We start from the raw sequence: 17,768 nt of genomic DNA on the forward strand, positions 1-17,768 counted from the left end.
TGTAAAATGAGGTGGTTTGATCTAGTGATCCCTGAGGTCCCTTCTAGCACTAAATCTGATTCTACAATCCTTTTTTTTTGGGGGGGGGGGGCCTTCACATGGTAGATACTAAATGTATAAAGGAAGGAAATAAGCATTTATGAACCACCACCTACTATGTGCTAGGCATTAGGCTAAATACTTTACAGAGATCTCATTTGCTCCTCACAACAACTCTGTGTGGTAGATGCTAGTAGTATCTCCATTTTACAGATGAGAACACTGAAGCAAACAGGTTAAGTGACATGCCCAGGACTACATAGCAAATAAGTGTCTGAGACTTGTTAAACTAGGTCTTCTTGACTTCAGATTTAGTGCTCTATTTACTGAGCCACCTAGCTGCCTTTTAATAATATTTATATTTATGTGAAATACTTGGTGATCACAAAGCATGTATAATGGTTAAATCAAATGAAACTGAATTTATTTATTTTTTTTCTTTTAAAAAATAGAGTTAATAAAGCTAAGAAACCAGTTGGCATTCTACCTGTCCCACAGTGTCACAAAATCCATTGCGGAAAAGGAGCAAACTCAGCTTACACCATTGCCCCCAGTCATTAATGATAGTTTTGCCTGTAAATACTGCTCACAAACGTACAACTGTGCTCTTTATAGCAGGTAATGACTTTCAAGTTGTTTAAATTTGGGTTATAGCTTTTAAAAAATTATATTGGTGACATTTGTTTTTATATCACCTTTATTTCTGTGTATGCAGATAGTCAATATATATCCCTCCTCTATACAAAGAGCTATCACTTGTCACAAATTGAGTTACAATTTAAGTGTCCGTGGGATTAGCATTGATGGATTTATTATGGTTATTACAAGTTGCCTCACTCCCCATTTGTTTCAGTAATCCATGATCTCATAGATATGCGTTCTCCTCCCACTGCTGCAGTCTATAGATCATTCAGTATGGATTAATTTCTTAACTATTTAATATTTCAAAAGCCTTTTGAGTCCACTTAAAATATTAAATACTGTCTAATTAGGAGAAATTGACTTATAGCACTAATCCTTGATATCTTTACTTCAGAGATAGTTAATGTAGTAACTAACCTATTGTCTCCAGTACTTTTCTGACATGAAATTTTTATTTTAGAGCAGTTGAACAACCAATGGACAAGAGCTTAACGCCATGTGCCACATTGCCTAAAATAGAAAAGATTACCCAGCACTTGAAATATTCCCATCTTCAGTATTTCAGCCTTTGGTATCTCATGCTAACCCTGGAGTCCCAATCAAAAGACACCAGGAAGAGCCATAGAAACATATGGTTAATGTCAGCTGCAGAAAGGTAAGGAGAACATTTTGTCTTATGAGATAACACATTGTGTACACCCAGGTGGGTTCTAATGGAAGAAGACCTGGATTTGAAGTTGGGAGAGCTTGGGTTCAGGTTCTAGGTCTGCTTCTTATTAATGATACCTGCATGGCCTTGTATGTAGAAGGAGAGGGTTGGGACAGCTGATCTTAGAGGTTTCTGGAAGGCCTTTCAGAACAGTAGAAAGCCTTAGTTAGAAGTCCTTTGAAGACTAGCACCCCTCAATTACATACAAAATTACCAGGTGAACGTTGGTGTTTTTTTAAAAAAAAAATGGTTTCCTGGGGCAAGCTGCAGCTTGGGATTCTGGTGTATTTTCTGAAATGCAGCCTGGATTACATCTGTTCCTTCTTTTCAATTCTGATTCTTGCTCATTGCTAATCTGCTGAACTTGTCCAGGACATGTGCTAAGTGGACTGGTCATCCAGTGGCACATCTGGACAGGAGACAATTTGCATGGATTCAGTTTTTCTCATGTGGTCATTGGAATGAAACCATTGATTCTTTGGAATAATCATGGATTTCATTAAGACAATAGCAGACATAAGTAATTCATACAGTATACTTTATAGTGGCCTAGTTGGGTTCCTTCTGTAGTAAAACATGGGGAAACAGAGGGACAGATCTGGCCATTGCACTCGATACCAAGGAAATGCAAGAAGACCTATTCAGGGCTCTTACTGAGGATCTGTGAAATTGGGTTTTTAATATTTTGATGACTATATTTCAGTAGTGTTGGTTTCCTTGGTAATCTTATGCATTTTATTTTACACATGTATAAAGAAATGTATATTTTTATTTTAAATATTTTATTTATTTTAAATATTTGAATATACATTCACTACCTTATTTATTTATTTAGTTTGTTTGGTATTAATATTTATTTTAAATATTTTTAATAAAAAAAGTCTTACCAAGCTTCTCTGAATTCCTCATATTGATTTCCTATGGCATGATATTTCATTATATTCCTGAGTCATAATTTGTTTAGCCATTCCCTCTTTGAGGGGCACCTACTTTGTTTCCAGTTTTTGCTACCATTAAAAAACACTGCTAAGAATCTTTTGGTATATTTAATGGCCTATTTTCTTTTTTAAAAAATATTTTTACTTATTCCACTAGATATCTTCCAATTGCATGTTAAAATATTTTTACATTCCTTTTTGAAATTTTTGAGTTCCAAATTCTTTTCTGCTAGCCTTTCTCCCACCCATTGAGAAGGCAAGCAATGTGATATTGATTATACATGTTAAGTCATGTAAAACATCACCAGACAGAGGCTATCAGAGTATGTGTGTCTTTAAAGCTCTCTCTAGGATTAATTTCATGACAAAAGATGTAGATATTTAATAAATGTTATGAAAAATGAGTAGATCACTGGAAATGTGGTAGAAATTTCATGTATTTGGTACCTTAGCATAAGTCTGATGGATCCAGAAAAAAAAATGCAAATGGCGGGAAGACATGAATGTGATAATATTAACAAGTGGTTTCCTTGTGTCTTTTCATATTCTAGAGAGAAGGCTGGAGACTGCATTGGAAGTCTGATTAGAACAGAAGATGTACAGACTGTTTGTAATGGACAATATTTACATTCTTTTCAGCATAAAAATGGCACAATACCTAATACAAACCTAATGACAGGAGACAGAGTCATGCTAAGTGGAGAAGAAAGAAGGTTACTGGCTTTGAGTAGTGGCTATGTGAAGGCGATCACCAGGACAACAATCACTTGTTTGCTAGACAGGTGAATTCATTTATTTTGGTTTTTAAATGGATAATTAAAAATATTTAGATAACATGGGTAGAAAAGTTTTTAAAAGCTGTTTACTTTGCAACCTAGACTGTCTTGATCAAATGTGAATGGAAAGGTAAGGTTGCAGAATAAATCATTAAGTCAAAAGGGAGGTCCCTCTGGCCTTAGTTAGATCCTCACTGGAGGGTTTATAGCAAGGGTCGGCAACCTTTTTGGCTGTGAGAGCCATAAACGCCACATTTTTTAAAATGTAATTTCGTGAGAGCCGTCCAATGCTCACAGTGCCGCTCCCGTAACAGCGCCTGAAAAAAAATGGACTTTATGGCTCCTGCAGAAAGAGCCATATCTGACCCTCAAAAGAGCCAGATATGGCTCGAGAGCCATACGTTGCCGACCCCTGGTTTATAGGAACACTTGAACATAGATGAGACAGGATAGAAAGGCATGGAGGGATGTGCCTACACTAACCAGATTGTGGCTTGCATGTCTCCCTCACCATTCCACTGCTAAGTCTTCTCTCTTGCAGGCTAACCAGTCCAAATTCCTTCAGGTGATCCTCATATGGCAGGGCTCTTCACCATCTTTCTTACGCTGCTCTGAATATTCTCCAGTGGATCCATTTTTTCCCCCTAAAATATGGTGCTCACGACCAGTCTTTGTTTCTCCAGATGGAGTCTGACCAGGAGGAAGTTTAGCTAGACTCTTACTTTGTCAGCCCTAATTATTATGCCTTTGTTAATTTAGCCTAAAATTACATTGGCTTTCTTAGCTCTCATATCACACTATTGACTCTGACTGAACCTGATCTCCAAGGAAATAGATCTTTTGCAGGGCTTCTCCCTCATTTTGTCCTTGTGAAATTGATTTTTTGAATGTAGTGGTAAGAGTATACATTTATGCTTATTAATTTGCATTGTACTATATTCTAGTCTCTTGAGATCTTTTTTTAATCCTAATTGTCATGCAGTGTGTGAGCTCAGCTTTGTGCCATCTGCAGATTTTATGCCTTCATCTGAATCATTGAGAAAGATATGAAATAGCATAGGGCCAAGTAATAGATCTCTGTAGCACTCCACTGGAGATATCTGTAGCCATGGGACCATTAGTGATGACTCTTTGGAGTTGTCCAGTCAACCAGTTCCAAATTCACCTAATTGTACTATCTTCTTGCTCTTATTTCTCTATCTTTTCTCCAAGAATAGCCCGATAATACTTTATCAAATTTATTTCCATTTTTTATAACATGGTAACCTCAGAGGCAACTAGAGGACTTTATTTTTTTCTTATGGTTTTTTATTGTTTTTTTCTAACCCTTACCTTCCATCTTAGTATCAATACTATGTATTGATTGCCCAGGGTCACACTACTAGGCAGTGTCTGAGGCCAGATTTGAACCTAGGACCTCCTGTCTCTAGGCTTGGTTCTCAATCCACTGAGCCACCCAGCTGCCCCGCAACTAGATGACTTTAAGAGATAGAAAAATTAGGAATACTTCAATTCAAATCCAACTTTGGACACTTAATAGCCATGTGACCCTGGACAAGTCATTTGATCTCTGTTTGCCTCTGTTTACAGTTTCTGCAACTGTAAAATGAAGATTCTAATGACATCTACCTCACAAATTTGCATGAGGGTTAAGTAAAATTATTTGTGATATCTGCCTGGCACACAGTAGATCTTAATGAATGTTTATTCTCCACCCTCACCTCCCCATCCCACTTCTTAAACTAGTCTAGCTTGATGGAGTCTTTCTGGCTCTTTATCATCATCTTTTTCTTTCCTAGATGTTCACTAACCACACCTTTAATTATACCTTGTATATTTTGCCAGGAATCAAACATCCTCCCTTCTCTCTGCACTTGTGAAGACTGAGCTCCTCTTTGCTTTTCCCCATTACTGTAGCACCACACCTCTTCATCTTTTAAATAGCACTGGTGGTGACTCAGTAGTCACATCTGCCTGTTTTCTCCTTAGTAATTCTCTATCTTCTTACTCATTGTGGATACTGATTCCTCATTTGTCATATTTTTCTGCCCTTTCTGGTCCAAAAATCATTCTTTTCAGTAGAGAAAACAGAAGCACAAAAAAGGAGATTCCTTTTGATCTCTATCACAATTGATGAGTCTCCTCCTAGTCAGTCCAACTGGTGGTTCTGACTCTTGTCTGAGCTTCTTCTTTTCCAAGACTTAAGGGAGAGATCTGTGATTTCATTCTTGTCAGTTTTCCCTTTAGTGATCAAGATCTCAGCCCAGCCATGCCAACTTAGTCCAGGTGCCTCTTGTTCATGCTTTCTTTTCAGTAGTCAGTGCCAGGGACCTTCTTTATGTTTTTGACATGGATACTCCTAGAACAACCAGGCTCTCCTTTGTCTCCCTATCACCAGGCTACTCCCTGACTACCCATCTGCTTTTTTCTTCCTACGTTTTTATGAGGAGATTGTTTTTTCTGCTTCCTTCTTACAATTCCTGCCTTCTCATTTATTACAGCCAATTGATACTTACCACAGATCTCTCCGTTGCCATTTGTAACCATTTGGGGTCTGTTACTGATTTTCTTGTGAAGTTTCTTATGTACACTATGTCTCCTGGTTTTAAATTATGCAAGTCGTAATCAAGGGGAACTCTCTGAATCAAACCGAGTTCATGGAGTTATGTGAATCTTTGTTGCAGGGGCTGGATATATTTATGCAGTTTACAATCTGCGCCCAGCATTGAGATATATGGGGTTTTGTGAACTCTCACTTGCCAAGCAGGTTGGCCATATAGCATTTCAAATGGGGAAAGATGTAAGTCTCTTCTAGGTTTGCTTCTCAGATACTATAATACTATTGGCAAAGCATCTGTCCATCTTAGATGAGTTTCTGTACAGACTTTGCCAATAAATGTCTTTATTTCTCTGTTGAATCTTTCCACCTGTGCAGCGCTTTCCAGGTGATAAATGGCATGATAATTACCTTTTATTCCTAGATTCTTGTAGACTTCTTGGGGTATTACATGAGTAAAATGACTCCCTCTGTCTGAGCTGATACTATTGGGTATGCCAAATCTAGGAATGATTTCTTTCAGTAGAGATTTTATCACAAACGCTGCATTGTTCTTTTTGGCAGGGAAAACCTCTGGCCATCTTGTCAACCGGTCAATTATGACAAGTGCATATTTGAATCCTTTATCTTTGGGCATGCATATATAGTCTATTTGCAAGCATTCAAATGAAGTGTATGCCAAAGGTTGGCCTCTGAGACCTTTTTTTCTACAAACTCCCTGATTGTACTGCAAACAGATCCTGCATTTTTGGCAAACTCGTATGGCATAGGGGGAGATTCCAGGTGCTAACCAGAAACATCATATGGAATCGATTAATGCCTGGGTGCCATAATGCCCTTTTTCATGAATGGCATTGCAAACTGGGTAATATAGAGCTTTTGGCAAGATCTGTTTGCCTAGCTCAGAGAACCATATGCTGTTCACTAGTTTGGCCCCTAGATTTTTCTTCTAGTCTTGAACTTCCCTTGGGCTATAGGCTTTTTTTAAATTGTCCTCTTCCATAAGGGTGAAATTCAGAACATGGATAGGGCCTAATCTAGCTCCATACTTTACTGTTATGTCCGCTCTATGGTTCCCTAATGATGTGCTATCTTCCCCAAGAGTGTGGCCCTGACAGTGCATGACTGCTACTTCTTTAGGTAGTTGTTCTGCCTCTAGAAGTTGCAGAATGATGTCCCCATATGCAATTTGTTTCCCTCCTGATGTTATGAATCCCTTATGTTTCCAAATTTGTCCGGTGGCATGTAGGACTATAAAAGTGTATCTGGAATCCGTGAGAATGTTTATTTGTTTGCCTTTCCCAATTTGAAGAGCTCTTGTTAGACTTAAGATTTCTGCTCCTTGTGCACTCTGAGTTACAACAGCTGCTCCCATGTATCATTCCCCTTCAAACATGTATGAAGAACCATCTCTGTACATGTTTAGGTCTGCATTTTCTAGGGGAGTGTCTGTCAAATCCTCCCTAGTCTTTTGCACTAGTTCTAATGTGTCTTTGCAGCTGTGTACTGGTTCTCCTTTCATTGGCAGATCTGGGATCAGGGTTTCAATTTCCAAAGAAAGATCCTCAGGAATCCTTCAGGACTGGATCCTAGCTGGGATGTCCACCTCCTCCCTCTCTCAGTCTTCCGCCTGCAGACTTCTCCTCTCCCTTCCTCTGAGAAATTCCCAGAATCTCCTGCTTCTCTCATCTGTCAGTAACTGTCACCAACTGCCTTCTTCTGGCTCCTTTTGTCCCATCCCCCTTGCACAAATCCCATCCTTACACATTTGATTTCCTCAAATTCAGCTAAGAAGTCCTTTTTGTTTTCTTCAGATGTCCTCACCAGACTCAGTTCATTCTGAGTCTTGACACTATTTTTAGAGGATCATGCCACCCCTTGAACTCATTATCTTTCCCTTCCTTTCATTCTTCATACATAGCTTTTAGAAACCCAAGTTAGTTGGTAAAGCTTTTTGTGCATTTGTACATACTGGAATCTTTAAGCAACTATTTCTTTCCCTCTTTGTTGATGCCAGGGTTGTGACACTGAGAGGAAAGGTAGGGGCCAGATGGAGGTTTGCATGAACTCCAACTTTTTTAGATATAGGAAAAGTGCTAAGTATTAAATCATATTCAGGAGGCTTTTCTTTCCCACAGAATATGGTTTATGTAAAAGCATTACCCAGAACATTTCTAGGGCTCCACAAACCCAAACAATCCCAGGGCCATAGTTCATTCCCAGATATCCCACCTGCAGCTTGTGTAAACAGCTTTGCTGTGGCCTTCAGCAGAACACAGAGGCATCTCTGTGAAAATTATTTGTGGCTTCTTTCTCCCTGGGTCAGACCCCAACATTTATTCATTGCTCTTTTCTCACTGGGTCACCCCAACATCTCTTTGACCTTATCACCACTTTGTTAAAATTGCTTCTCTTTGTCTCAGGAATTTCTTTCATGAGAACTTCTTACCCATCCTGGATTGACTTACTCTATAATATTAACTTCAGGTTCATGGATTTTTTTTTTCAATATCTTGATACTATTTCAGTAAAATTGGTTTCCTTTTTAATTCTGTGTACTTCATTTCATGCATTTAAAAACATTTTTTGACATCATCCATATGTTTCACCAGACTGCCCCCTGGTTCATGACATGAAAAAAGTTAAGAACCCTGATCTCTGGTATTCTGTTCATTCTTTCTCTGAATCCTTTGAAATCTGTTTTCCTAAAATATAGGATGTATAATATTAGGACTGTTCTCAGCTTCCCTTTCCTTTTCATCACAGATCCTAAGAAGTTATATCCTCCCAAAGTTCCCATCATTTCCATTCATTCCAGTAACTGTTTCTTGAATCCAATTCAGAATAGAATTTCCCTTGATCATTCCTCTTTCTTTTGGGGGATTCAGTTGTCATTAAGAAATTATTAACTAATTTAGTAAATCTGATCAATACAATGATCCATGATAATTTCATAGGACTTGTAAAGAAAAATGCTATCTACCTTCAGAGAATTCATCTGCAGGTCAAAACATTTTTTTATTTTCTAAATTTTTCTTGTTTTTTTTCCCAACATGACTAATATGGAAATATGTTTTGTATGACTTCACATGTATAATGGCTGTCATATTGCTTGTCCTCTCAATGGTTTGGGGAGGGGCCAGATGGAAGGAACAAATTTATAACTCAATTTTAAAATAAATTATTTTTAAAACATAGATAGTAAAACTTGGGATTACAAAGAAAACAAGTTATGGTTAATGAAAGATGTAACTTTTTTCCCCCTTCAGAAAAAAATAATAAATTATTAACTACTTGCCTTGTGCACAGGGAGAGCTCTAGTTTCCAGCAAATATCCAGATAATAGAAATCTTCCACCATAGTTCATGGTCTTCCAGGCCCATGTCCTAGTGATCTCTCACGTATTCTAAGGGCCATATTGCCTCTGTTTTTTTCTGTTTTTTGGTCTTCATCCAAATTTTTTCTACCATGCATCTTGCTTCTTACTTCTGAATTTACCTATTCGAGTATATCTTCATGATATACAGTGAGTGCCACTCTCTTTCTTCATCCTTGCCCTCAGCCTCCTTTTCCTCTATTGTTGTTTAACATGTTGATACCATTTTTAATAATCATTTTCTGACATTTTTTGATCAGTATTCTTTACCTTCCTTCCTCTTTGCCCTCCTCCCCAAGACAGCAGATAATATGATATAGGTTATTTATGTGCTATATCCATCATGTTGTAAAAGAAAACTCATATCACTTATATAAGAAAAAAATTCACGAAGGAGATAAAGTGAAGAATGGTATGTATACTTCAAACCGCATTCAAACTCCATCATTTTCATCTATAAGGGGATTGCCTTTTTTTGTCATGAGTCTCTCCTGGATTCTTATATTGCTATTAAGTTTTTCACAGTTGATCATTGTACTTTATTGTTGTTACTGTGCACAATCTTCTGTTTCTGATCATTTCACTTTGTATTACTTCATATAACTCTTTCCAGGTTTTTTTGTGATTACCTTGTTTTTCATTTCTTAAGGCATAATATTATTCTATTAAAATCATATACCACAACTTGCTTAGCCATTCCCCAGCTGATGGACATCCCTTTAGGTTCCAGTTCTTTGCTATCACAGAAAAGCTGCTTTAATAGTTTTGTATAACTAAGTCCTTTCCCTCCTATCTTTGTGATCCCTTTGGGATACAGACCTAGTAGTAGTATTGTTGAGTCAAAGAGTATGCATAGTTTTATGGTCTTTTAGGCCCTTTTTAATTTCTTTTGAATAAAATGTACCCTTCCAAAGTCATATTCCATTCTTGTCTTATCTCCCCGAGTCTCAGTGATACCTTTTTTAAAGTTAGTTCCTATAGCTTCTTCAATGCTAGGAATTCCTGATGAATATTCTCCCTCTCTTGCCTAGAACAACAGCTGCTCTAGATATTCTCTGGGAGAGGCCTTCAGAGTCTGTGACTTTTTCAGGGACTTGGCTATCCTTGATTGGACATGAGCCTAGGCCTTTCTATGGAGACCTTCCTCCATCCATGGTGCTCCATTTGGTACCTCTCCAGTGATCACCTTTTGTTTCCTTGCCTTATAATCTCTCCTTCTCCCTGTTTGTTTTTTTGCATTTCCCAGAGACACCCGAGGTCGTGGATTGGCTTCTTGAATTTTGTCCCCTTTAACTTCTTCATGTTTCTATTACTATTCTTCTTAGATTATACCTCCTCTGGATGGTATGTAACTTGGTGAATAGGCAAAAGCAGTTTCTCCCTCCTTTTCCTTTTCAGGTGAAAGCCCTTTGATTAGATTTTCAAGGCTGCCAGGAAATACATTTTTATCTCTCTCAGTTAGGTGTATCCAGGAGCTTGCCAATCCTGTATTTTAAATCATGGTTAAGAAATCAAAATTCTGAGTTCAGAATTCATCTTTTGTAACTAGTTGTATATTCCCTATGTTTATCTTAAATTGAAATGTTAATGAATGAAAAACATTTTTTCTATGTGTGCATTTTATTTTGTTTCAGGAATTTATCAAAATTGCCTCGAGAAACTTTGTTTAGATTAGACCATGAAGAAAGAATTGGTGGTATTGAAACTCCACTAGGAAACCTTTCTAAACTGATGGAAAACACCCCTGTCAGGTTGGTAGCAACAAGTAACTCAATGTTTCACTAGTCTTTTTTGAGAACACTATCGACAACAACTTTTTTCTCTCCAGTGAAAAGCTTCGAGATTTAATAATTGACTTCCGTGAGCCACAATTTATACAGTATCTGAGTTCTGTGCTTCCGCATGAAGCAAAGGATACCGTTGCCAACATTTTAAAAGGTATACGCTAAAGTTGTTGGGGTTTTTATCCATTTCTATTTGTTTTACTTACAGTTAAAACTGTAGCATAATCTCTATTTAGCATCTTTGGAAATATTGATAGTTAAAATAAAGAAGAGTCTTTGTTTCTAGAAGTTGGGAGTCATTGAAAACATCACCCTATTTCCCTAATCCTGTCTAGCCTATGGCCTTCCTCCTAATCTTATCTGGGTTAGTTCACTGTCCATCTGCAGCATCTTTCCAATGTGCATGTACTTATGCTCTAAAGGTTATTCATCCTCTGAATGGCATATTTCAGACCATCAACATTCTTCATGCACTTGGTTTTTTAGTGATTATGAATCTCCTTTAGGAAGCTTCAGTGGGCTTGATGCCAATCAGCAGATTATCATTCTAAAAGAGCAGCATCCAGAGGAACCTCTCCACCTAGATTTTGCTCTGGCCATCCTCCATGATCATAGTGAACCCCTTCGAATCGCCCCTTTAACTGAATATTAATCAGATGGCTGTTGAATGAAGTTATTCCTATTGTAATCGCTCTCAGGGAATGTTGTTATGATCCTAGTATTTTAAGGGAGATCATGGAGGAAGAAAACCTTGAAGGCTCTGTTCTACTCCACCAAATCGAGAACTTTTTGGTAGTCAACAGTCAAGAAGCCTGGGGAGATATTGCATCTTCTGCACTTTTTGCTTATTTGTGTGGCTGGAAAGATATTGTCTGTTCAAGAGTGACTGGCCAAAGTCTGCCTATTTTCTTTCTTTTTTTTTTTTTTTAATTTTAAACCCTTAACTTTTCTGTATATTGACTTATAGGTGGGAGATTGGTAAGGGTAGGCAATGGGGGTCAAGTGACTTGCCCAGGGTCACACAGCTGGGAAGTGTCTGAGGCCGGATTTGAACCTAGGACCTCCTGTCTCTAGGCCTGGCTCTCAATCCACTGAGCTACCCAGCTGCCCCCTTGCCTATTTTCTTATTCCTTCACCAAGGCTGCCCTTCAGACACAGATGGAGTCTGGCCTCAGTTATAGTGAGCAGGCCATGACTCCACTCCATAGGTATCCCTTAGGAAGGACCTCACAGTTAGGTTACCAGCAGCTAAGCCAGTATTTGTAAGGCACTTAAAATTTGTGATTCTTAGCACCCTCTGCTCCCTTTTCTGCCTCTGTGCCAGCATCACTACGGAAGCAGAGGGGGCACAAGTCTGCAGGCTTCCTTGTGTTTGTCTTTGTTTCATGGATGAGTTGTCATGGCCAAAGAATTCATTGCCCCATAGTTAGCCTAGACCCTCTGTTCTCAGCTTGCTTCTCTTTAGTCTGTTGTGGGAAGTATCCTGAAAGCCTTTCTAGCAGGGGAAAATCTGCAAACTTTTGTGCTCCTATGGCATGGCCTCGGAGAGCCCAGGGTCACTTCTGGGTGGGAGTGAAGCTGTATCATATGTTGGGAAGGGTCAAGACTAAAATGTTGTTCTAAAAATCTTCAATTACTGGCTAAAATCCATTTTTTTTCTTTCTTCTAAAAATATTTCAAAATATAGGCTTGAATAAACCCCAGAGGCAAGCAATGAAAAAAGTACTTCTTTCAAAAGACTACACACTTATTGTCGGTATGCCTGGAACTGGAAAAACCACGACAATATGTGCCCTTGTAAGGATCTATATTTTTATTCATAAATAATATATTTATATCAGCCTCTGTTCAGTTTAAAGGATATGCTGTTAAGTCTCAAAGAGACCAAATATGGATTTAAAATATCTTTGTGAAATGGCTTTTTCTTTTGTTTTTAAGATAGCAACATTATAACCCTGAACTGAGAAAAGTTGCCATTTATACGACAAATTTGTCACATTTTACATTTCATACTCTGATAGGTTTATTTTTTATATGTTTCTCTCTACATACAAGTTGGTGAAGTATTCTGAGGGTTAGACATTAGGTAGTATAAGTTTTTCTTAGACTTAATTTATGTTGGCAAACTTTTAAATGTAATCCTGTAGGAAATTAAGATCATAATTAAGTTTAAGAGTATAATATTACTGATTCTAATAATTTTATATCATTTTTATTTAGTAGTTTGGCTTTCTAATGCAAAAATATTTTCCTGATTTTTCTGATTTTCTAGTACTTTTATATGTAGTATTACAAGTATGTCAAGTGGCAAGTAGGTGGCTCAATGAATAGAGCACCAGACCTGGAGTTAGGAGTACCTGGGTTCAAATCTAGCCCCAGACACTTCCTAGCTATGTGATCCTGGGAAAATCACTTAACCCCCATTGCTCAGTCCTTGCCCTTCTGTCTTAGAGTTGTTGCTAAGACAGAAAATAAGGGTTAAAAAAAAAAAAGTATGGTAAGAATGACCTGGAATTTCAATTAATATTTTATTTTCTTATTTCCTGTTCTTAGGTAAGAATCCTCTATGCCTGTGGCTTCAGTGTTTTGTTGACCAGTTACACTCATTCGGCTGTTGATAATATTCTTTTGAAGTTAATGAAATTTAAAGTAGGATTTTTGCGTTTGGGCCAAACTCAGAAGGTTCACCCCAACATCCAGAAATTTACAGAGGAAGAAATTTTCAGAGAAAAATCTATTAAGTCCTTAACTAGTCTGGAGGAGCTCTATAACAGTCAAGTAAGCCAAATACTGCCATGACATTGATGACATTCACTTCTGGGGCTGCTGTAATGAGCAAACAAATTCGAGTATATATAAAAACCCTCCCAATGCTATATGTTACTTGCCTCTTTTGCTCTTGTACTCACTGATGCTATGAAGAAAAGGGATTTTAAGAAATCTTCCTGGGAATCCATACTTGGCATTTTATAAAATTTTGGAAAGAGATTTTTTTTTTTTGGTAGCTTGGCCACTCTGTACCAAGACTGTAATTTAGACACTTCCAGACAATTCTCTAAACATTTAAGGCTGAATACAAAAAGAGACTGAGTCATGACTTTTTAACCTTTTTTTTGAATACCATTTGGATTATACTTCCATGAAGATTTCTAATTTCAGTCTGGAAATACTTGGGAGATAGTGTGGGATAACAAAGCCCTGGCTAGAGAAATAAGGGACCAAGGGCCTAGTCCCAGCACTCCTGTGACCTGGCTTGAGCAGGTCACTTAACCTTGATGAAGAAATTGGACTCGACTGCTTTTCAGACGTCTTCCAACTCCAAGGTTATGAATCCTCTATTTACCAGTGTTTATGTTGTTTAGAAAAGAGACTTTATTTTTGTTTTTAGTTTTACATTAGAATCTAGAAATATTTCAGAATTTTTGCTATTGAAGAACAAAGAACATCTTATTGCTTTGCTTTTAGTTTTTCTTGGAGTTACCGTTGTTAGTCCAAATTTTAAAATAATTGTTTTTCTTATTTATTTTTAGCCTATAGTTGCAACAACATGTATGGCAATAAACCATCCAATTTTTTCCCGGAAACGATTTGATTTTTGTATCGTGGACGAAGCTTCCCAGATTAGCCAACCAGTTTGTCTGGGTCCACTCTTCTTTTCATCTAAGTTTGTACTGGTAGGAGACCATCTGCAGCTTCCTCCCCTTGTGCTGAATAGCGAAGCAAGGTAAGAGATGGATGGTCAGAGACCACTGGATTTTTACCAGCTGTGATTTCCAACATGGAATTTAGTGTTCGGTGCACTAATTTATTTATTTGATTCGATAATAGAGGTCTTGGCATGAGTGAAAGTTTATTCAAGAGGCTGGAGCAGAAACAGAATGCAGTTGTTCAGTTAACTGTGCAGTATAGAATGAACAGGTAATTCTCTCTCTGTATCCTCATTCCTTTTCTAATGAGTTCTGCTTCACCCTGGGTCTCCTACCTCAGCTCCTTCCAGTATGTCCTGCTATAGTCTCAACAAACTATCTGTGAACATTTATTTTTTAATTTTGAAAACCGTTACCTTCCATTTTAGAATCAATACTGTGTATTGGTTCCAAGGCAGAAGAGTGGTAAGGGCTAGACAACGGGGGTTAAGTGACTTGCCCAGGGTCACACAGCTAGGAATTGTCTGAGACCAGATTTGATCACTAGGACCTCCTGTCTCTAGGCCTGGCTTTCCATCCTCTGAGCCACCCAGCTTCTCCCTATCCTTGAACTTTTAAACCACTGTTCAAGCATCTTTCTTGCTTTATAGATAGATCCCTCTCTCATTGGAAGCCCCACAAGGTCTGAAGGAGGGCTGGGCTTATGCCTAATTCCCCACTGCCATTTATAGACTATTCTTCTACCAGGACAGCTTAGTAACTTTTCTTCTTTGGTGGCCTGGGCAATTTTTTTTATCCCATTTCTGTCTTCTCCTTCTTGTTGTTCTCCCCTTCTAGGTTGCTCTCCCAGTTTCTCACTGACTTTAGTATCTTAGTCACTGTTTTCCTCTTCACTCAGTTTTCTGCCGCATTCCTCTGTGATGCTAATTTTCATGTTGCCATCTTCAACCCTCCCCCTTCCTCTGCACAATGAGATGGTCAGATGTGACTTTTTGAGAATTAAATCATCTCCAAGATCTGTGACTTCAGGATTAAACTCTCCAGCCATTATGTCCAGGAGCTCTACCTCTCTGAGTTTCTTCCTCACTCCACACCTATTTCTCTTCATCTTTGTCTTGACCTCTTGTTCCTTGAGCATCATCATTTTCTTACTATCTCTCACTTTCTGGTTTTACTTGAGCCCACACCTGGCCTCCACATCTTCTGTGATCATGCTGCCTGGTATACTCTCTACCCATCTTTCTCCCTTGTTGCCAAATTGGCTTGGGGTATGATAGTTCCTGTGCCAGGAATGACCTCCATTTCCTTTTTCACCTCCTGAATTTTGGACACTTTTTAAGGGCTCAACTGCCACCTTCTCAGGAAGCTTTCCCTGTTGCCCCAGGACGATAATGGCATCATATAAAAATTTAGCTCTGTACTTTTCTAATCTGCTTCTCATGTAAAACTATATATTGTAGTTTGGAGTCTTGCTCTCTTATCCTCCCATTATACTTTAAAGCTTCATGAGGGCAGTGATAGCATCAAATTTTAAGTTTGGATCTCTCCTAATTCCTCTTGAAAGAGTAGACCCTTAATGTATTTACTGAATTAATGATTGCTGGCAGTGCTAGTTATACTTGATTTTTTCATGAAATTTTATTTGCCAAAATTAATAATGTTGTTTTCAATCTTTTTAGTATAATTATGTCCTTAAGTAATAATCTAGTGTATGAAGGAAAACTCGAGTGTGGATCAGATAAAGTTGCTAATGCCATAGTCACCCTACCCTTCCTGAAAAATGTCATGCTGGATCTCCAAGCTCATACAGATAATTTTGAAACTTCTTGGCTGAAGGGGACATTCGAACCAAAGAATCCTGTCTGTTTTCTTAACACAGAAAAGGTAAATATTATAGTGGTACCTTTTAAAAAAATTGTATCTTTCTAGATTTGTTATATTATTTAAATTTCTAAAAATTAACTTTGAAAGGGTTAATTTTTTTTTAAATTTACTCAACCTAATCGTGCTGGAAATCATGCCTTCATTAATTCACTTCTTCTTTAACATCTTTCATAATGATTTTGAGGTTGCCTTTATGTAGAGTTCTTATATATCTCTGGAAATTAGTAAACTCTTATGATTTTTAGAATTATAACAGTGGGAATAGCAAGGACTCTGATTCCATTGATCTTTGAGCACTTTACATATGTTCAGGTTTAAGCCTTGATAACCATTATATCTATTTGCATATCTTTAAGATAATTTTTACTAAATAAGAAGTCATCTGTTATAATTATGATGAGTAGGACTAGCTGACTCACCTGCAGGATCTCATGGAACATGCAGTTTGGTGCATTTGTTGAGCTCCATTTTTTAATCCTCAGCTTTAGTTTTCAGGATTTCGATTCCACAGTCTCAGAATTGGAAGGGAGAAACTTCAGAGACCTTGAATCAGAATTTCCTATCAGAATTGATCAGAATTTCTTATACAATTTACTTGCCAAGTAGTCATCAAGCTTGGGAGGAGCAACCCACTACCTCCTAGCCAGCCTGTTCTGCTTTTGGGAAGCTCTTGTTATAGGACTTGGAAATAATCTCAAATGTCAGGTAATCAGTCAGAGCCCCTTATTTTAAAGATAGAAAATGAGGCCCAGAGAGTAGTTACTTGTAAAAGGTCACTCAGGTAGCCTGTGAAAGAGCTGGGCTTTGAATATAGGTCATCTAACTTCAACCCTGGTGCCCTTGCCATTCGCCACACAGCATATTCAGTGAGCAGGATTGTCCATACAGCTCAAAGTCTGCTTCTCGGTACCTTCCCCACCGGATTCCTGATCTTTCCCTTTGGGGTTAAGCAGAATAAATCTCCTCTTTACTCTTCCATTTCAAAGGCCTTCAGAGATTCTAGCAGTATGATTCAGCAGCTAGGGCCACAGAGGACAGAAGACTAGGCTTGGTGTCAGGAAGGCCTGAGATCAAGTCCATCCTCATATACTTACTAGCGGTGTGACCCTGGACAAGTCACTTAATTTCTGTTTGCCTTAACTTCCTCATTTGCAAAATGGGAATAATAACATCATCTACCTCCCAAGACTGCTGTGAAGATAAAATGAAATAAGTGTTGTAAGTGCTTAGCACAGTGCCTAGCACATGGTAAGTACTAGAGAAATGTTTTAGCTATTATTATTCCTGAAAGAGAACTTATCATGTCCATCCTGAGACTTCTCTTTTTTTATCCTATTTATACCCAGTTCTTATAACTGATCTTAATAGTCACCTAAAGGAATTTTTTCAGCTTAATGAAATTGATGAAACCAAAAT

General features: G+C 37.9%; 1 protein-coding gene across 1 annotated transcript in view; it reads left to right on the forward strand.

Annotated features, from left to right (window-relative positions):
* Nucleotides 1-17,768, forward strand: part of DNA2 (DNA replication helicase/nuclease 2) — a 37,773-nt gene that overhangs the window by 15,952 nt on the left and 4,053 nt on the right. The window contains exons 8-17 of the mRNA XM_044662940.1: nucleotides 492-657; nucleotides 1,142-1,336; nucleotides 2,880-3,110; nucleotides 10,672-10,788; nucleotides 10,866-10,975; nucleotides 12,509-12,618; nucleotides 13,375-13,599; nucleotides 14,352-14,545; nucleotides 14,650-14,739; nucleotides 16,148-16,352. Of these exons, the coding sequence (XP_044518875.1) occupies nucleotides 492-657; nucleotides 1,142-1,336; nucleotides 2,880-3,110; nucleotides 10,672-10,788; nucleotides 10,866-10,975; nucleotides 12,509-12,618; nucleotides 13,375-13,599; nucleotides 14,352-14,545; nucleotides 14,650-14,739; nucleotides 16,148-16,352 (1,643 nt within the window). The remainder of the gene's footprint in view (nucleotides 1-491; nucleotides 658-1,141; nucleotides 1,337-2,879; nucleotides 3,111-10,671; nucleotides 10,789-10,865; nucleotides 10,976-12,508; nucleotides 12,619-13,374; nucleotides 13,600-14,351; nucleotides 14,546-14,649; nucleotides 14,740-16,147; nucleotides 16,353-17,768) is intronic.

This window comes from Gracilinanus agilis, chromosome 2, assembly GCF_016433145.1.
Source record: "Gracilinanus agilis isolate LMUSP501 chromosome 2, AgileGrace, whole genome shotgun sequence".
Lineage (NCBI taxonomy): Eukaryota > Metazoa > Chordata > Mammalia > Didelphimorphia > Didelphidae > Gracilinanus > Gracilinanus agilis.